At 47.9% G+C, this 20963-nt stretch overlaps 1 protein-coding gene across 12 annotated transcripts in view; it reads left to right on the top strand.

The window, feature by feature from the left end:
• Nucleotides 1–20963, top strand: part of AMOTL1 (angiomotin like 1) — a 150577-nt gene that overhangs the window by 116286 nt on the left and 13328 nt on the right. For all 12 annotated transcript variants that reach the window (XM_036324649.1, XM_036324654.1, XM_036324653.1 and 9 more), the window contains 2 exons: nucleotides 16563–16708; nucleotides 20499–20648. In XM_036324649.1, coding sequence (XP_036180542.1) covers nucleotides 16563–16708; nucleotides 20499–20648 — 296 coding nt within the window. The remainder of the gene's footprint in view (nucleotides 1–16562; nucleotides 16709–20498; nucleotides 20649–20963) is intronic.

Genomic DNA, 20963 nt, shown 5'->3' with positions numbered 1-20963 from the left:
TGCAGCTCAATGAAGTGAACAGTTTTGTAGGCATGGCCTCAAGCAAATAATTTTGGAACAGTTGCTGCATCTTCTAAGGCCTGGGCTCTCACTGACATGCTCCTGACCTGAAGGTAGATGCCTGATCTCCCTGCACTTCCATTTCCTCTAACCAGAGGGATAAATGTGCTCATTCAGCCAGTAGAGCTCGGAGGAAGAACCAGAGCTAGGAAGTGTGAAGAAGACTTTATAAAACACATTTATTTATTCTGCAACACTTCTTCCTGCTCCTTACATCCTTCCTCCATCTATTCTAGCACTCACCTTGTCCGGAAGGACCTGCCAGTTTTCAGGGTTGGGGGATGGTCTGTGTTCCCAGAGAATGCTGGCGTGGCTTAGCAAGCCTTCCTGGATTTGGGAAGCAGAGCATGCGAATGCTTAAGCCACTTGTTCAATCTTGACAGGCAGCACTGAGAAACTTCAAACCCACATGACAGCCAGAAGTGCCCCAGAGCTTCAGGGCATCTGTTTATGCTCCATCAAATCTTCTCCCAAGTGTGACTCAGTGAGGCTGGTTTTCTGTGCTTAAAGGCCTGGAGCTCGTTAAAGAACTGTCTCCCAGTCACGTGTTGGTATCAGGGCTCCAACAAGTGCACATGACTTATGATTGATTTATTGGCTTAGCTTTCCAGCTTGGAGATGGAATAGTCAAGTGTCTTAAACTTTATTACAGTCCCTGGTCCTTGCACTGCATGGCTAGTGGGGTGGATGGAGTAAGCCCAGACTGGAAAGCATACTAGAGTTCATTCCCATTTCATGTGGCATCCGGGAGCCCTCACGTTCCCTGCCAGTTGCGAGCCGGGAAATCCACGTCCAGGTCTCAGCTTAGATGTGAATAAGTAACTGTTGGCTGTGCTTGTCCTATCTTCCCTGACTAAACTGCATGCACCAGGGGGCAGGGGCCCTCACCTTTGTGGTCCCATGTCATATGCTTCCAGAACCTGGCACTTAGGGGCATTTCATAAATATTTGTTGGATATTGAATGACATGATAGTCATTATTATTTATTCTAATAATGGGCTACTTCCTGTGAGCTAGCTTCCTGTGGGCCACAGGGCAGCAAACGTTTTCTGTGAAGCACCAGGTGGTAAGTGATCTCAGGCCACAACCACTCAGCTCTGCCCTGTAGCCCAAAGCCTCACAGATGGTCTGTAAACAAGTGGGAGCGACCAAGTTCCAGTGAAACGTTATTTATGGAATCAGGCTGTGGGTGGACCTGGCCTGCAGGCCATGGCGGGCTGACCCTTGTTCCCGTCATGGAAGGAAGAGAAAGAAGGAACCTGAGCATAAGGAGGATGAAAAAGAAAGAACTGCAGAAGTTCTCTAGATCTTATTTTGTAAATTGCCTCATTTATAAATTAGAATGCAATTGGTATTCTTTCCTGGGGGAGTTTCATGGTCATTTTACATATACTAGAGGTCCGGTGCACGAAATTCGTGCATTGGAGAGGGGGTCCCTCAGCCCAGCCTGCACCCTCTCCATTCTGGGACCCCTCAAGGGATGTCCGACTGCCGGTTTAGGGGATCGGGCCTAAACCGGCAGTCGAACATCCCTCTCACAATCCTGGACCGCTGGCTCCTAATCACTCACCTGCCTGCCTGCCTGGTTGCCCCTAACTGCCCCCCCTCCAGCCTGATCACCCCTCACTGCCTCTGCATGCTGGCCTGATCACTCCTAACTGCTCCCACTGCCAGCCTGGTTGCCCCTAACTGACCCCTGCTGCCAGCCAGGTCGCCCCCAACTGCCCCCTCCCTGCCGGCCTGGCCACTCCTAACTGCCTCCTCCCCACCAGCCTGGTCACCCCTGCTGCCCCCCCTGCCGGCCTGGTTGCCCCCAACTGCCCCCCACCCCCGCCAACCTAATCAATCCCAACTGCCTGCCACCCCCCCCCCCGCCGACCTGGTCATCCCACGTAGCCTGCTGTTCAGTTGTGTGGTCGTCCCTCACTGAACCCCCTGCCAGCCTGGTCGCCCCACGCAGGCTGCTTGTTCAGTCATTTGGTCGTCCCTCACTAACTCCCCTGCTGGCCTGGTTGCCCCACGCAGTCTGCTGTACAGTTGTTTGGTCGTACCTCACTAATCCCCCCGCCAGCCTGGTCATGGGCAGCCATCTTGTGAGGGTGTGATGGTCAATTTGCATATTACCTCTTTATTAAATAGGCTATATATTTCAGAGAGGGAGAGAGAGAGAGAAAAAAAAAAATCAATGATAAGAGAGAATCACTGATCTGCTGCCTCCTGCACGCCCCCTACTGGGGATCGAACCCACAACTGGGAATTGAACCGTGACCTCCTGGTTTATAGGTTGATGCTCAACCATTGAGCCACACCAGCTGGGCTCACGGTCATCTTTTCCTGAAGCCCTAATCAGGTGAGCATACCATTTTCATTTTAGATAAACAGACACATGCAAATGTAGTCACAATCCTTAGTTACCCAGTTGGGGTCCAAAATTGGCTAATGATGAAAGATAGGGCTGGGCAGGACTAACCCTGGGGTCCGTAGTTAACTGCTGGATAGTGAGGTTTTTAGGGGTGCCTCTCAGCAGTGCCATATGTCTTACCATAACCGTCCTACTGTGAGATGAGGTCTGTGGATCTTAAATACCAGGGTTGGGGAGCACCTTAAAGGTCACAAGTCTGGCCTCTACAGTGCATGTGTCCTCTGAACTTGAGCTCATTAAGAGGCCATTTGATAGCATTAGGAATGACAGATTCTCCAGAGGCTGTTGGTTTGATGGTTAAAAGTTTATCCTCGGGTGGAGTTGCAGGGTGGCTCCTGTTTGCTCCCCTTTAGGTCCTGGTTCAGGCTGGCCTGCTCTGGTCATTTTACGACAGTAACGGCTGCCAGCACTCATTGAGCACTTTCTGTGAGCCGAGCGCTCAGCTATTGTCTCTATCAGGTATTTCACAGGTGAGGGCACTGAGGCACGGGAAGGTTGAGTAACTTGTCCCGGGTCATCAAGCTGGTGAGTAGAGCAGACGGATTTGAACTCAGGCCGTTCTAAGACTGGAGCCCAAAGTCATATGGAGCTGTTGCGGGGGAGCCACCGCTGTGTCCCAGGGTGTGCAGAGACGTGCTAATGTTAGAGGTGGCAACTGTGAACTTCAGTAGTTTTAGAACTCATTGAGCATGGCCTTCATGTTTCACTGATGAAGAAACTGCAACCAAGAATGATCGAATAGCTTGTCCTTAGTTGGCTCTGGGGGTGGTGAAAATTTTCACATTTTTACCCCTAGAAGTATCAGGGCAGTAAGTGAATGTTAAATAATTTTTGTACTGAAAGTCTTCTTTGGATTCAAATTATTTATCCCAGTACTGTGACTTAGTAGTAAGGTCCCCATTTCTCCTCAGGTGAGTTCTAACTACTGGAATTCACAGTTTGTCCTTCTGGTTTCTACATTTGTCTTTGAACCAGAGCCAATTATAGTAAAAGGCCTTGTTTGATAATCTAGTGTATCTCTTCAGATACAAAAGCAAAATTGATGAGACCAGAATAGAGTTTAGAGTCTTTAAAAACACTTTTCTCAAAATGTCTTTGAAATGAAAGCTTTTGTTCTCTGAATGATAAAAATAAGCAGAATGCAATGAGTGACTCTGTGATGTCGGTTCTGTCAGTTTGTTTTTAAAACTATTTTGGGCTCATGAATTGTAGTGAGGGCAGGCAGCTATATCTTAATGGAATGCGAAACTTTGGGGGACAAAGTGTTTGTTTTAAGTCCAGGAAATTTGGTCTTAGACCATTAAACATAAGCTTGCGTCTGTTACTAATTTTCTTTTTTGCTTACAAAAGACTGGTTTGGTAGAAAAAAAGAGGGGGCGGGGAACAGAGCAAGTTACAAAAATGATCATGGGAGGGGTTGCAGAAGTTAACAAACGGGAGAAAATATAATTTCAGGCAACACATTGCTTTCTCCCTGATCAACCCGAAATGAACTGCTTTTTTTATCCACGTATAACCATTTCCCCAGCATGAACGTCGATCTTTGGGCCAAGTTTGGGGGGTAAGCCCCCAAAGGGCCCGTTTGAAAAACTTAGTTCTATATGTGTGTATTCTAATAATGCCCCAACGCCTTATTTAAAACAAACCTAGGAATATAATTAATAATACATACCTATAAATATCTAGGTATTTATTTAGATATGTTTACATACAACAAAATAAGTACTTATATACAATAAATAAATGTGCACATTCGAAGGGTACAGTGTGGTGAAATGCTGCCACCGCCGCAGTCGAGGCGTAGCACCTGCCGCGCCTGTGGAGTTCCTTTCCTCTCCACGAGAGCTGCACTCCCACCGTCTGTCTGCACAAGTTCACTCTTCACTGCCTTCAGATCATTGCTCTTTGTTCTGTGTCCAAGTTTTACGGTTGTTTCCTGCGTGGGGAGCCAGACCGTCTGGCAGGGTCTTACTTTGTCATCCCTGGAAATAGAAGTGTCTGTTGTATATCTTTTTATATTAAGGAAAGAGAAGGCCAAAAAAGGACCTGCTGGTGGTTATGGAAAGTTTAAGTCTTCAGGTTTGTTTTCTAAGTGATTCCCGAATAGGTGTCTAGTCAAAAGCATCTGCCCTATGCATCCTATTTTTATGTGGCACTATTAACTCGTTGCCCAATTTGTTATTAAGCTGTCAGCAGTGATATGGAAGCTGCCGGACATTTTTATTTTAGGTAAAAAAGAAAATAAAGTGGAAGGTTGAGCAGTACATGTGGAAGCTGAGCTGGATGAATGGGTGTATATTCGGTCAAGCAAGTTTGCAAGCTACATGTGTAAAAAAAACGATGAAGTTTAAAAAGAAACAACTCAGTTACACCTCAATGTGTCAGTACAGTTTTTAGAAATAAAATGCAATAGGAAATAGGATATGGGTCAGAGAAAATTACTACATTCAAGACAACTTCTACTGATATTCAAATACCAGTAAATATTTTACCAAATCTTACCTGCGATATATTTCTTTTGGTGCTACACACTCACTTTGGGGCCTAGGTACTAAAGAGCAATAGGTAAATTTTATAACGTTAACAAAAATACCATGTGAAGACCAAAATGTTCTCCTCCGTTAGGTCAATAGAAGTGTTAGGTGGTTGGGCTTATTACTTTCCAATGATTAGTGTCTGAAAACAATCATTTTTAAAATTTTAGTTTAAAGACTGAGTTAGAATATGGTCCTGTATCAACAGCATCCTCTTACTCGGTTAACTGTTGCCTACACTTGTTGCATCTCTTCATACAGGAGGCGCTTCCGCTATCTTAGATTCTTCAAATCCTGCAGAGCTAGAAGGGTGTAGACACGCGCTGAAGTGCGCCGGTGAGGGAGGATGGGACAGGCTGGCTCGCCTCTGTGCCTGGGATATAGGCAGCAGGTGGCCAGCACTCGTTAGAGAGGCACTGCTCCCACCTGAAGTGCAGGTGCGGGTCCTCCTGTCCAGGGGAGACCTGCCATTGAAGGGATCGGGAAAGCTGCGTGAGTGTGTGGCCTTGCGGGCAGGCCTTGAAAAGGGATTCGTCTTTTAGGGTGATTTTGCTGCCATAATACTATGTAAAAGGGGAAATTTCTATTTTCCTCTTAAATTGGGGCAACAACGTTTGAATAAACCTTCACACATCTGGCACTGTCTCACTTTCTCATATGGACTCATCTCCAGAAGGTTTCTTCCCTGCATTTTTACAGTAGCCATTTCCACAAACCTTTGTTCCTTTTTGTAATGTCTGATCCTGAGGCTCTGACACTCGGAACACTTGTTTAAAATAAAGCTTTCTTGGAAGCCCCAAATGTAAAATGCATAGAAGCTGAAGATCCATTTTGGTTCAGACAGGGGTGCGTTGTTTTAGCTCCACCTCATTCCTGCTTGTCCCCGACATCGCTTCTCCCCCTCCTTTCCTTCTCTCTCCCAGGGCTCTGCAGGACAGTTTGGTTTGCGCTCCTGTTTTTAATATTCCTTATTACAAAACTCATTTAAAAACAGTTCTCTCTCCCAGCCATCTAAGACAAGCCCTCACTGGAGTGTTCCTGTGTTTGTTAATAGACTTAGTCAGCCGCCCGCTCATAACCTATTTCTCCAGTTGCCTGGCAGAACCACGGCAACCTGCAGTGGCCTACAGGGACCGTGTAGAGCTAAAGACCCTTCCCAGAAACAACAGGGTTCCTTACCTGAGAAACTTTCTCAGCAACATTTTAAGACATCGAAAAGCCAAGCCGGCGGCTCGTGGGTTAGCTTTGTGTTATATTGCTTTTTCATTGCTGAGTTGATGAATTGTGTCCCCTTTCACGTGGTTTTGCATCCCATAAGCCTCATGTGAACAGATAACCCTTAAATGATGTGAACAGTGCTCTGTTCGGTTTTGTTTGAGGGGGTCTCTTTCTGGGTTCATCAGTTTGACTCTCAAACTGGGGTGAGGGAGTGAGAGCAGATGTGAAGAATGAGCTCTTGAGGGTGGACTGTCTTTGAGGCAGGATGAGCCGAAATAGTTTTGCAAATAGCGAAGTAAATGAAATTCTTGCCCATTGACTTCCCACTCCCACAACCGCAGAGAAAATAAATTCTTTTTGGTGTCCACAACATCGTCCACATGGATCTGGCTCTTCAAGTAGATGGCAGCCGCCCCGTGGAGTGGACTCCTCGCCAGCGTCTGTTCCGTATTACAAGATACGGTGTCAGGGAGCTCCGGGATGAAGGATCCTTGAGGAAGGAGCAGGAGGAGAGATTTTAGGGACAGATGCTATGGCAAATAAGTGTTCTGACATCTTTTCATGAGAGCGAACCCATGCATCAGCATTGTGGAGAGGTTTCTGGTTACCAGAATTAATGCATTAGTGTTAGTCAGCATCATCTAAGGCAGTGGTTCTCAACCTTCTGGCCCTTTAAATACAGTTCCTCATGTTGTGACACAGCCATAAAATTATTTTCGTTGCTACTTCATAACTGTAATGTTGCTACTGTTAGGAATCGTCATGTAAATATCTGATATGCAGGATGGTCTTAGGCGACCCCTGTGAAAGGGTCATTCGACCGCCAAAGGGGTCGCGACCCACAGGTTGAGAACCGCTGGTCTAAGACTTTACCAAATACCAAGTCCTCTTGGTGGAGAAGGGAGTAGAGGTGTAAAGAAAAAAAGAGAGGGTTCTAGTGATGTTTTTGTAATAAAAGAAAAACCCACTTGAGCTAGCTTAAGCCCAGAGCAAGGACTGTTTTTGAAGTGCACAGGTGTGTGAGGGAGCCCCCAGGCAGGATGGGCAGGTAGGCCTCACAAGGCTAGGGGCCAGGGCTGGCATGTCGGAGAATCAGGTGTAGTTTGTACTTAAGAGCCTGTGTGTGTCTCTGTGTTTGTAACCGTCTCTCCCTGTAACCATGGGCTCTCATCCACTTTTCTTTTTTTTTCTTTTCTTTTTTTTTTAATTAAATCTTTATTGTTCAGATTACTACATTTGTTCCTCTTTTTTCCCCCCCATAACTCCCCTCCTCCCAGTTCCCGCCCCACCATCCGCCCTCACTCCCCACCCACTGTCCTCATCCATAGGTGCACGATTTTTGTCCAGTCTCTTCCCGCATCTCCTACACCCCTTTCCCCCCCAAGAATAGTCAGTCCATTCCCTTTCTATGTCCCTGATTCTATTATAATCACCAGTTCATTCTGTTCATCAGATTATTTATTCACTTGATTCTTAGATTCACTTGTTGATAGATGCATATTTGTTGTTCATAATTTGTATCTTTACCTTTTTCTTCCTCTTCCTCTTCTTAAAGGATACCTTTCAGCATTTCATATAATCCTGGTTTGGTGGTGATGAACTCCTTTAGCTTTTCCTTATCTGTGAAGCTCTTTATCTGACCTTCAATTCTGAATGATAGCTTTGCTGGATGAAGTAATCTTGGTTGTAGGTTCTTGGTATTCATCACTTTGAATATTTCTTGCCATTCCCTTCTGGCCTGCAAAGTTTCTGTTGAGAAATCAGCTGACAGTCGTATGGGTATTCCCTTGTAGGTAACTGAGTTTCTTTCTCTTGCTGTTTTTAAGATTCTCTCTTTATCTTTTGCTCTTGGCATTTTAATTATGATGTGTCTTGGTGTGGTCCTCTTTGGATTCCTTTTGTTTGGAGTTCTCCGCGCTTCTTGGACCTGTAAGTCCATTTCTTTCACCAGGTGGGGGAAGTTTTCTGTCATTATTTCTTCAAATAGGTTTTCAATATCTTGCTCTCTCTCATCTTCTGGCACCCCTATAATTCTGATGTTGGTACGCTTGAAGCTGTCCCAGAGGCTCCTTACACTATCCTCGCATTTTTGGATTCTTTTTTCATTTTGCTTTTCCGGTTGGATGTTTTTTGCTTCCTCGCATTTCAAATCATTGACTTGATTCTTGCGCTCCTCTGGTCTGCTGTCGGGAGTCTGTATAATATTAGTTATTTCAGTCTGTGTATGCTTAATTTCTAGTTGGTTCCCCAATATAACATCGAGGGTCTCATTAGTTTTCTTGTAGATCTCGTTAAGTTTATCGGCGGCTTCTAAACAGTTCTTGAGAGACCTTAAAAGTGTGGTTCTGAACTCTATATCTTCCATTGACAATTTTGTCCTGTTTCTTTGTCTCCGCATTTTGTTATGCTTCCTTGGTGCACCCCCTAGTGGTCTTTGTGCGCAGTCCTATAAACCTTGATTGTTGTAGCTAATACCAGGGAGGTTTGACCTCCAGGCCAAGTGGCTATGAGAATCAGCTGTGTCAGCAGTGAGAGAACTTCTGTCCTCTAGGGAGGTACTAATCTAGCCTTTGCCTGAGGCTATCCGGCAAATGCCTGTGTGCAGGGCTTGGGCGGGGCGGGTCGCACAGGATCAACAGGGTGGGCTGGAGAGAGCAGTTATGGCAGCTCTCAGTCCTGTCCCCAGGGGCTCTGCCTCTCTGAGTCCCAGCACCCGCTGCAAAGCTCGGAGAGAAAGCTGCACTCGCTCTGACCGAAGCCAGACAGTCCCGCTTCTCCCGTTTGAGTCTGGGTCCCTAAAGACTGGCCCGTATCTGGAGCTCAGAGTCTGCGACTCCCTCCCGATTGAAAACGCCAACTGCGCCCTCCGCCGCCAGCCCGCTCGCGCACTCCGCACCTCAGAATTTGACTTCAGCACTGCGCCTCCTCTGAGTGTCCGTATGCGTTTCTCTTTCCTCCTAGTTGTAGGACTTCCACTCAGCCAGCATTCCTGTGGTTCTGGGTGATGTCCCTTCCGTTTTTTGGTTTCACTTTTGAAGTAGTTGTTCAAGGCAGCAAACTCCTGCGTGAACCTATGCCGCCATCTTGGTTCTCCTCGGTTTTTGGAACTTCTCATCCACTTTTCTCCATCCATCTGCTTGATTCTTCATTTTCTACAGCACGGCTTTCTCTGTTCTCTAACGCACATGCTGGATGTGGCTGCTAGCCCAAGAGCCAGGTGGCCCGGCTGCATCACCACCTCTCCCAGGCTCCTACTGGCACATCCCCAGACGAGAGACTCTGATTGGCCCAGCTGGGGTCACGTGGCCCTTCAGGTTTGACCCTGTGGAATGGGAGTGGTGGGCAGGGGCAGATGAGAGGGCTTAGCACTGCATGAATGGCTATTTCCCAGAACTTTGTATACAGGGCTGCAGTCGATAGCTCTTCAAAACAGAGTGTTTTCTGAGCAGACATGTGAACATTGTCTGCTCCATATAGATCTCCATATTAGGAATCACTTGCCTCTGGCAGGCCCTCTCCTGGTGAACCTCCAGTGCTGATGGGGGTGGTGGGGGTTGGCAAACAGACCCCTAAATACAAACAGATGGCCTGGGCCCTGTTGGCCACCTGCAAACTCAGCCTCCCTACCCAGCCTCTCCTTCATCTATGGTGGTGGTTCTCAACCTTGGCTGCACATTAGAATCACTTGGGAATCTTTTTAAAATCCTTATTTCTGGGCCCCATCCTCCGGAAATTCTGATTTTTTGTCACTAATGTTGTGGCCCCACCCTATAACAAAGAAATAGAATTTCCGGAGGATGAGGCCCAGAAATCAGGATTTTAAGTAGATTCCCAGGTGATTCTAATGCGCAGCCAAGGTTGAGAAACACTGATCTATGGCCTCTTCTCTGGTTGCGTTCTTTAAGCTCTCTTCATTCAGAGAGGCCCAGGGATTATACTCCTAACATCAGTCTCATCTGTCATTCGCATTTTAGAGGTTGTCGGATCATACCTGCCTCCTCGTCCCTTAATTTGATGCCCACCACTCGCTCCTCCCGCATCCAAGGCCACCAGTACCTCCTTGAGAAATGCCAGAGAAACGACTGCAGAACCAGGTGCCCAAGTGGGCTCATTGTGCATTGCTGTGTGAGCACATGGGATTCAGAGCTTGAACAGGATTAGCTTAGTCTGTGTTTATGTGTACAGACTCACACACACTCACACACACACACACACACACACACACACACCATCCAGGACAGATGTGAACCTGTGAAGAACCGGCCGGTTGAAAGGTCCAACCTTGGTTCCAGTTGAAAGAAGAGACGAGGGAGAGGAAGACCCGTCCTTTACTTCCGAACATTCCTGGGGATGAGTCACCCTTCGGTCAGGCTGGCAGCAGCTGGACTCCTCTGTCCCTCCAGCTCTATTGAGCTTGGGGGAAACTCATTAAAAACCTTTACATGAGGAAAAGCCTAGAAATGGATTCCTACTTGAGAAGGGCCAGGTTGGAGCTTTGCCCTCCTCATGAGCTCCAGCTGTAAGTTGGAAACACTGAGTTAAAAACTAGCAGGGCCGCCCTGGCCAGTGTGGCTCCGTTGTTTGGGCATCGTCCTGTGCACCAAAAGGTTGCCAGTTTGATCCCCAGTTGGGGGTGTGCAGGAGGCAGCCGATCAATGTTTCTTTCTCCTTCCCTCTCCCTTCCTCACCCTCTTGCTCTCTAAAAATCAATAAAAAATATTTTTATATATATTTTATTGATTTTTTACAGAGAAGAAGGGAGAGAGATAGTTAGAAACATCGATGGGAGAGAAACATCGATCAGCCGCCTCCTGCACATCTCCCACTGGGGATGTGCCCGCAACCCAGGTACATGCCCTTGACCGGAATTGAACCTGGGACCCCCTCAGTCCGCAGGCCGACGCTCTATCCACTGAGCCAAACCGGTTTCGGCAATAAAAAATATTTTTTTAAAAAAACACAAAACTAGTAGCATAACACATGGTGTCTTGACACCCCACTGTTGCTCCCCACACATGCCCAGCCCAGCCCACGGTATTTCTTGACAGGTTACCAGGGCCCACCATCCTGTGATTTGGCCAGCAGTTAAGCTTGGTGCTCAAATAGTAATTCAGAAACAGTTTCAACAGGCTGTCCACAGTGGGCCTTACCCAGAACTGGCAAAGGGGAGGGTGGGGGTCAGATATAATGGGAGCATCTTTGATTACAGGGCCCAGTTCTAGTTTCCGTCCACTCTGCTCCTTCCTCACACAAATAGACTAACCTATGGGGGGAGGCACAACAGCAGCTGCCATTGGCCTTGTGCAAGTGTCATAACCCATTGCACTTCCGTTTCCTCCGCTGTCACATGGAGTTGTTGTGAGGATTAAGTGAAGTTCAGTTGTAAAGTTCGAGGCACGGTGTCTGGGATGTAGTAAGCCCCCAGTAATATATCTTAGCTGTTATGTGGCAAGCCCAGTGGTAGGTATTTTGCAGAGAGTCCTTTTAATCCTCACAACAGTCCTGCAATATCGATCTTATGAGCTCCATCTGAAGAGATGGAGGCACAGAGGTGAAGCCACATGTCCAAGGTGAGCCAGTAGCGAAGGTGCCAGAACCACACCTGGTCTGCCTGGCTACAAAGCCTGTGCCATCGCTGTGGTTTCCAGAGTAAACAGTGTAGGAGCAGGCATCTCTGTGTCAGTGGGCCCGGAGCCATCAGGCTAAGCAACTCCCTGCTCCATGCAGCCCAGGGTAATTCATATCCACTGAGTAAACAGACCATTCCGGGCAAGAGTCCCTTGTGTCAACTTGCCTGTTCTAGGAATTCTCAATATATACACTGGAGCCCAACCAAAAATTCAGTGTAAGGCTGGTCTTTCTTGAGATCCCTCCCAAGGGGCTTAGCTAATGATAAACCAAAAGGACCTTCCGATGAGGTGGTTTCACTCATGGGACTCTCCCTTGACATCTCCCGAGAGGTGCCTTTTCAATGGCTCTGACATACCTCAGCCCCAAGTCTCCAGGGAGTTAAAGAGGCACAGGTCGTCCACCTTATGGGCTCCCTGGCCTGAATTAGATGTCCTCTGTGCTCTCATAGCACCCCGTGCCGATGCCCTTGCCTCGCTTCCCACCCAATTGAGCACAGAACGCTATGTCCTGCTCACCTGCAGTCCCAGAAATTATCACACTTTTCAAAGCAACCGCAGTAGCCACAGCGTTGTGATAGTTGACATCTACTGGGCACTTACTATGTGCATTTGGAAGCAGGTACTGTTGTGATCCTCACTTTCAAAGCAAGGAAACTGAAGCTCAAAGAAGTGCTTTTGCTTCCAAAGTCACAAAACCGTAAGTAGTGGAGCTGGATCTGAACCCAGGCAGCTTGATTCTGGATCCATGCTTTCAACCAGGACTCTGTAATGTTTCCACGTAATAGATGCTTAATTAATTGATAGTTTGCAAGTGGAAACACATGTGGGTGTACTTGCTGTATTTTGAGAATTATGACATGACCCGTGACGTACTTAAATCTGTGCAGTAATGAGCTGTGTTATAGTTGAGCTCCTCTATACTTCCTGCTTCTGTCCTGCCATTCTCTATCTCTGCACGCTTGCTCAGGGGAGGCGGTTAGAGCCATGCTTGTGACATGGCCTAGATGAGAGTGCGAGTTCTGGCTCTCCCATTTGGTGAGCATCACTTCTGTGGACACATTAGTTATCCTTTCTTAGCGTCGTTTTCCTCAACTGGAAATGGGAATACTAACGGTACCTACCTCTTAAAGGAATAACATAAAGGGAATAGTATGTCACCATTTTGGAACATGGTCATTCAACATACATGAGCAGGTTTAGTTATTGTTACCACTGTTGTCACAAATGGTTGTTTTTAAAACTTTATTATCGAGAGCACTACTTCCTGTCAGTGGACCAGGAGCTCCGAGCCAGGGCGGGGGATAGTAAGTGGCACGCTTCAGTCTAAAGTCACCCAACTCGGACAGTGTTTTCACCCATGAATTCCAGAGGCTACAAAGCATTCCAGATCGAATGGAGTCTTCATCCAGTACCCACATCTTTGTCCTGTGGTGTACACTGAGGTTGGGGCAGCCTGGGCAGAGAAGGGAACCAGATGTCCATGGTCTGCACCAGCCATCTGCTGCGTGGTGGCCACACAGGTGGAGGGGACAGCTGTGTAACAAAGGCCTAATACCGAACATCTAGCAAGAGTTGCCATTTATTGCCCTAACCGGTTTGACTCAATGGCTAGAGCGTCGGCCTGCAGACTGAAGGGTCCCAGGTTCGATTCTGGTCAAGGGCATGTACCTTGGTTGCAGGCACATACCATTTGCAACAGCATGGATGGAACTGGAGAGCATTATGCTAAGCGAAATAAGCCAGTCGGAGAAAGATAAATATCACATGATCTCATTCATATATGGGATATAATGATCAACATAATTTGATGAACAAGAATAGATCGATCTAGAAACAAATGGGGGGGGGAGGTTAGAGAGCAACCAAAGGACTTATATGCACGCATGTTAGCATAACCAATGGACACAGACATTGTGTCCATTGAATAACCTATGTTTAGTTTATTAGGGGCTGTGGGGGCTTGCCCGGGGTGGGAATGGCTGTGGGGGAGGGAGGGTCAGTTGGGGAAAAAGGAGACATATGTAAAACTTTAGACAATAAAAGAAAAAGAGTTGCCATTTATTGTACAGTTGGCAATGATGGTAGAAAGTCATTTATTCATTCAACAACATTTACTGGGCCAGGCAGTATTCTAGGCTCAGGGAATCAATAATGACCCAAGCAGATAAAGTGTTAGATATTTAGGTTCTTTCGTACTTTGTATGCATTACCGCCATCCACAGAGTCGGCACAGCACTGCCATGTAGTGTTATCCTTCCCATTTGAGGATGAGGGAGCTGAGGCTCTGAGAGGTCAGATACTGCACCTCGGAGCTGCCAAGGGATGAGCCTGGGATGTGAATCCAGTTCTTCCTGATGCCGAAGTCCCCTCCTGAGCACAGTGTGATACTGCCGATCAAGGGAAGAGCGAGTGCTGGAGCGTGCTTGTGTGTGCGTGCGTGCGTGCGTGCGTGTGTGTGCGTGCGTGCGTGTGCGTGCGTGCGTGTGTGTGTGTGTGTGTGTGTGTGCGCACGTGCGCGCGCTGGGAGGTGGTATCTGTTAATTCAGAAATGTAAACAGCTGTCGTCGTGACACGGCGATGATTGTGATCATCGATTTGCAAACTGCAAGAAGCCCTGGTTGTGGCTTCTAGTCTTGGGCTCAGTCTACCATTTCACTGCTTCTGGTCAAAATCAATGTGTCCTTGGCTGCCTCCAGCAGAGAGAAGAACTCTTGGGCTGGTGTTGATAAGCAGGTAGAAGCTCTGAATGTGGTTCATTCCCAGGCCTGCCTGCTGAGGAACTGCTGGGTGCCAGTGGGCACCATGCCCATTGAGAGGATGGCCACGCCCAGGGAGCTGGGGCGCCAATGTTAGGGGCTGTGCACAGAAGAGTGAAGTGCCCTGGTCCCAGGGCTGCTCAGGGTGTGGATGGTGGGCCCCAGAGCCTGTTCCCCATGGACTGGGAAGGAAGTTTCAGAGGCAGCATTTCAAATGCCACTGAAGCGGGGAAGGGAGTGGCTGGACATCGCAGTGGAGCAAAAAGAGCCCAAGAGGAGTGTTCTGTTCTGGGCGGGGTCTCTGGGGCCTCCTTTTGTTTCCAGCGGATGCTACTGTTTCTAAGCTGCATGGCCATTACTTAGCTTCCGGGGCTGCTCACTCCTCCCGTCAGTCCCGAGGCTGTCCCACTGCACACTGACCCCATTGACATACCTCACAATGCGGGGCCGTGCAGGCCAGCAGGAAGCTCATGGCCATGGGACATGAGAGGACTGGGATTCTGGCCCTGGCCCCGCCCCAGCGGTGGGGGCATCTGGGACAAGTGCCTTCGCTCCTGGGCTTTCCTTTTCTTACCCTTAAAGCGAAAGGGGTGCAACTGGATGGTGATGTTTCCTGTGACCTCTTCCGGCTCTAAGATTGTGTGTTTGTTACCTGGGTATTTGCAGCCTTAAAGCGTCCTTTTCATCCTCGTGTCCTGCTGTCACATTTGCTGCTCCTTAAGCACAGCGTTTTTCCTATTGCTTCAGTGCCCACACGGCTAGTCCTTACTGTTGGTAACTATTGTTAAGTTAATGTGTGACTATTGCAGGAAATCATGAAGGAATGAAGCCCCTGTCACATGTGGTATCTCTTACAGGCCGTGGTTCCCTGTGTTTCAGTGTGGTTGACAGGAGGACTGAGATAACAGTGTGGGCACATAAAGTCAATTCCTAATCATTGCTGCTGCTGCTTACTGACATGCTGCTTTCTAAAACTATGGGATAGTGTGCATAGGACTTGTAACCACTTTTTCTCAATAACGGGGATTGTTTTCCTCATGTTTCTAATATTCACTCATTTTAATGGTGGCATCCTGTCCCATGATAGGGCTCACCGTAGTTTATTCAACCAACCCCTTAGTCTTACACATTCAGCCCAATCAAGCTTTTCCATATGATAAACAACATATCTAACCATTCTAACTTATTTGAAAAATAAAATGTATTGCTTTGCCACAGGAAAATTGTTTTCACTACATGATTCTGATCCCGTGACACCATCGGCCCTGCCCGCTTCGTGAGACGGGAGGTGGGATGCCTACAGGAGGGCGGGCGGATGTGCTGGCCACGGGCAGACACGATCTGCATCCGTTACACCGTCGGGGAGAGGAAAGCCCTTTCCCTAAACCCAAAGCAATGCCCTTTTCTCTCCTGAACTGAAGAAGGGGAACATGTGGGCCAGGTCCTGTGGGAAGAGGATCCAACCAGAGAAGGGAGGCCTGGCTGGGAGCGCCCTTCTGCTGCCTGGCCTCAGACCAAGAGCTTTGGCTTCTGGACCCCGGCCTATTTTTCTGTGAATGAGAATATTAGTGCCGTTGTTAGTGCCGCCTGCCCTTCACCCCTGGCTTGGAAGATGGAAACGGGGGAGGTTGTAAGCATAACATGGAATCGTTGGTAAAGAGTTAATTTTCAGCCTTAGAGGAAATGTACAGAAGTGAGTTACTGGGAACGTGGGGTCCCTGGTTCGTCTCTGGAACTGAGTGTGTGTAGAGCGAACAGTGCTGGCTGAGAAAGCCTTTACCTCACACACCACAGCTATTAAGAGGGAGCAGAGGCGGTAACTCGACCCTCTACTCTTTCCATGCTTCTTGTTTTTAATCGTTGCCAGATGTGGACTGGCAGTGAGCCCGGAGGGGAACACTTTTTCTGATAGATGTAGTTTTGTTTCTGTCTCCCTTCTAGACAAAGAATTCTTGAAGGAAAAGGAGAAGTTAGAAATGGAGTTAGCAGCAGTGAGGACTGCAAGCGAGGACCACCGGAGACACATTGAAATCCTGGACCAGGCTCTGAGCAATGCGCAGGCCAGGGTCATCAAGCTGGAAGAGGAGGTGAGATGGGGTGGGAGGATTGGTGGGCGGGGGGGGGGGGGGGGGGGGCAGAGCCCTGAGGGCCTCCATTTCCATTTTCTAACCAAGCACCTTCAACTAGAGCCACCTCCAAGGAGTTGAGTTGGGACGGAGGGAAAGGGGGGAATGTAGGAGATCTCCCAAATAAAAATTAATAAAAGCAGACTTGATCCAACCCAGAGCCAGGCAAAGTATGAACAGCACACATGAATACCATCAGCAGAGAGCTCATCCTCAGCCTGCAGCCCGCTGGTTGGCATGTGTTCAGGGCTAGACATAAGTGGGAGGACTGGAAACCACTGGTTCTGTACAGAAAACAGACTAACAATTTTTGAAAAAAGAGTTCAATTACTCTGTCTTTGGACTCCTGATAGCATTGAGAAAGGCAAAAGTCCTCTGTGGGGTGGAGCAGGGGTGGCTTTCAAACAAGCCTGTCTCCAGTTTCAGAAGTGGGCTCGGCCTGCAATGACTCCCCCCGCCCCCCAGATCCAGGAAAGTGTGATCCCACGTAAGCATTGTGGATTAGTAGTTTCTGATGAGATTAACCCTTTAGATTGTTTTGTGAGGTGGACTTTTCCTTTACTCCTGGCTGTGGAGGTAGAATGTCCCCTTCTGAGGTCCGAGTGAGGAGATTCCGGCTGTAGACCGTGTCAGCAAAGGAGACGAGGTCTGGCCGGGTAGGCAGGAGCCATGTGGACAGTAGGAGCCCCCAGTCTGGAGGACGCATGGCCCGGATGGTCTACGCAGACGCTTTGCTTGGTGCCCAACATGCAGAAAACAGTGCCGTGATTGGTTCAACTGTTGCTGCTGCTGTTGAAAATAAAAAGCTATTCCTTCAGAAACATCTCCTGATGCCAGGTCACTCAGTGTCTCAGCAAACGTCAAGGTTAAAGCAGCTGAAGGGGAAGACTGTTAAGTCTCCCAGGGTCTTGTCCATGAGAAGCCTTTTCAACCCTGTAAGTCCTAAGTAGAAACCGTGTGAATGCTAGCATGAGCCATCCCAGGCAGCAGCCTCACTGCATCTTCCCTGTCACCACGGAGGAACTCATCAGGTAGGAAAGCATGTGCCCAGAAAGTGACCTCCGCCCCTGAAGGACAGGGGGTCTGCTTTGAGGCGAGGACCCCTTCTATCGTTAGAACTGAAATCACTTATTGAGGCTCCTTCTCCGTGTGAGGAACAAAGGAAAGTTATACATTTTTAATCTTTTTTTTTAATTTCTATCAAAGTGAAAGCTGTGAAGTCCTTGGAGACAGGTTCTTTCTGATCACTATTGTGGATCTTTTCTTGTCATTATATCCATATAAGGTCTTTGATTGTGTGCAGCCTCTCCGAATGTCTGTGTCTGGCTCCCAGACACACTCCTTGTTCTTATTAAGGCTCCTTCTGAAGGGCCTTATTCAGTCCAGATGGCTCTTGTGTGTGCTTCCCATCGCTCCCCCAGGATGGTGAGGAGCTGGGACTCTCGGGCCAGGACACAATGAGCGAGCTTCGTGACCCAGGACGGATGTATCAGCTCTGTGACCTTGAGCAGTCATGTGACCTCTTTCATCCTCAGTTTCCTCATCCCTTAAACGGAGATAATAAAGGAGTGTGCCTTTTACTGTTATTGGGAGGATTAAGTGAGATACTATATATAAAGCACAAAGCTTGGCATGGTGGTGCTTTAAAAATGTTGGCTGAATATGATTATCGTTATTATCAACCATCTTCATCATCATATACTCCTTGCGAGGCTTAAGGTTGCTACAAAGGTAAATGAGAGAGAGCCATGCCTTCGGGAATCTTGCAGTTGATTAGGGATAATACTAATTCATTCACTTAACAAGTGTTTATTGAGTACCTGCTGGATGCCAGGTGCTGTTCCAGGCATTGGGGACACACAGTGTGCACTCTGCCCAACAGGGATCAAAGCTCTTCTAGTACCTACTACACACTTAGAAAATTGGTAAGTGGTATATGAATGGTACTCACAAAATATTTGATCAGATAAGTCATCTATAACAAGAACCTGCAGTTAGTAGGACCTCACGTGCCTATTAAATCAAATCAAGCAATCAAAGGCACAATGAATTAAAGAGCCATATGAAAATTGATCCCAAGAGCAGGTGTAAAAACAGGCTATACAGTTGCTGTTTTGCCAAGCCGGTGTGTCTCAGTGGTTGAGCATCAACCTGTGAGCCAGGAGGTCATGGTTCAATTCCCAGTAAGGGCACATGCCCGGGTTGCGGGCTCTGTCCTCAGTAGGGGGTATGTAGGAGGCAGCCAATCAATAATCCTTTCATCGTTGATGTTTCTATCTCTATTCTCCCTTCCTCTCTGAAATCAATAAAAATATAATTTAAAAAATAATAATAAAGTTGCTGTTCTTGCCACTACCCTTGAAAGATCAGAAGTCCCTCCATTTTATTCCAGTGGCTCTGGCTAGCATACAGGCTCAGCTCAGGGCAGTGCATCCTGCTAAGTCAGAACCCCCTCACAGCAGCTCTACATCCCAGCATGTTCCCCCGCGCCAGTGCAGCCATGGGTTAAACCCAGGATCTGAGTCACCTGCAAGGCATTTGCACGCCCAGACGCAGAATGACAGGAAGTGGCATCTGGCCTCCCCACTCAGGACCAGATAAGTAAGTGCCTCGGCCTGATTTTTGACACCAGCCACTTCCCAGAAAGTTAGAAACGTGCCTAGGATTCATGGTCACGGCCCAAACTTGTCGCTGGAAGAAAACAAAGTCTGAGGATAAGAACTTGAAATTGTTCATCTGGATTCTCAGTCCATACTGGACGTGACGTTTCCAACGGTCATTTTGACCTTAATTTCCATCTCCTCCGTGGTTGTGTTGGGTGTTCATGCCCTTCTGGCTTCTTCAGGGCTGTCAGCTACTATGTAAAGGCTCAAACCTTTAGGAGAAAGTTACTCCACAATTACCTAGAATGAGAAATTTTAATCTTTATTCAGACATACACATGGGCACACGTGCATATAAACACACACAATTATTCTCTATTATAATAGTAATTTATAATTATTATGGAAAATTTGAAAAATCCAGAGGAGAATAAAGAAGATGAGAAATGTCTATTCAGCCATACAGATAAACATGGTTAGTGCTTTTATTTTTATTTTTTTATTGATTTCTAATCCTCACCTGAGGATATTTTTTCCATTGAGAAGGGGAGAGAGAGAGAAAGAGAATGTCAATGTGAGAGAGACATCGATTTGTTGCTCCTGCACTCCCCCCAACTGGGGTCGGGGATCAAACCCGCAACTGAGTTACAAGCCCTTGACCAGAAGTCGGTCCGCGGGCCAATGCTCTAACCAGTGAGCCAAACTGACCGGGCTGGTTAGTGCTTTTAAGTGTTTCCTTTCTATCTTGTTTTCTTCATAGATAGATAGAGTTGTGATAATGTTGTATATAATTTTTTATTCGGGATTTTTCAGTTAACATTGTAGAGTAAGCATTTCCTCATAACATTAACAACTCTTAACCCCATTTCCAATGCCAGCAAATGCTATAATTACTAAGCAGTAACCAAGGATTGCGCTCAGAGCTGTACCAGTAACTGAAGGCAGGGGCCCCAGTAGGGTCTTCGATTCCAAGCATCCCAGCCGTGTGAGGTACATCTGGTGGCCGTGTCTAACCCCTTTCTGTGCCAGCTCACGGCAGTGGGAGGAGTAGGGGGGCACATGCACTGGTAGTTGAAGTCTGGTCTCCCTGCACACCGGTGCTGAGAACCGCCGGTCCGATCCTGGGTTCCTTTTCTCCCTCCGCTCAGCTACGAGAGAAGCAAGCCTACGTGGAGAAGGTGGAGAAGCTGCAGCAGGCGCTGACCCAGCTGCAGTCCGCATGTGAGAAGCGGGAGCAGATGGAGCGGAGACTTCGGACCTGGCTGGAGCGAGAGCTGGACGCCCTGAGGACCCAGCAGGTGCGTGGCCGGGGGCGGGACTGACAGACGGCAGGACGCACAGGAGGCTCCGCTCTCGGCACTGGGGGTGCCGGGGTCAAGGAGAGCTCCCTGTCCTAGGGAGCCAGCACAGCGGCCAGGGGAGGACGGGCAGTCCACTCACTCGAGTGATGTCCTCACAGAAGGCGGCTGGGCATCCGGGAATGTGGCTTTAAATGGCTTCCCAGAGGAGGACATTTGAGTTGGACTTTGAAAGATGAGTTTTTGGGGCGTTCTGGGGAGAACATCAGAAGTAGAGGAAGGATATGTCAAGGAGAGAGGCAGTTCGGGGCAGCA

The sequence above is a fragment of the Myotis myotis genome, unplaced genomic scaffold (assembly GCF_014108235.1).
Source record: "Myotis myotis isolate mMyoMyo1 unplaced genomic scaffold, mMyoMyo1.p scaffold_m19_p_10, whole genome shotgun sequence".
In the NCBI taxonomy this organism is placed as follows: domain Eukaryota; kingdom Metazoa; phylum Chordata; class Mammalia; order Chiroptera; family Vespertilionidae; genus Myotis; species Myotis myotis.
This window is presented reverse-complemented; position numbering and strand designations above follow the sequence as displayed.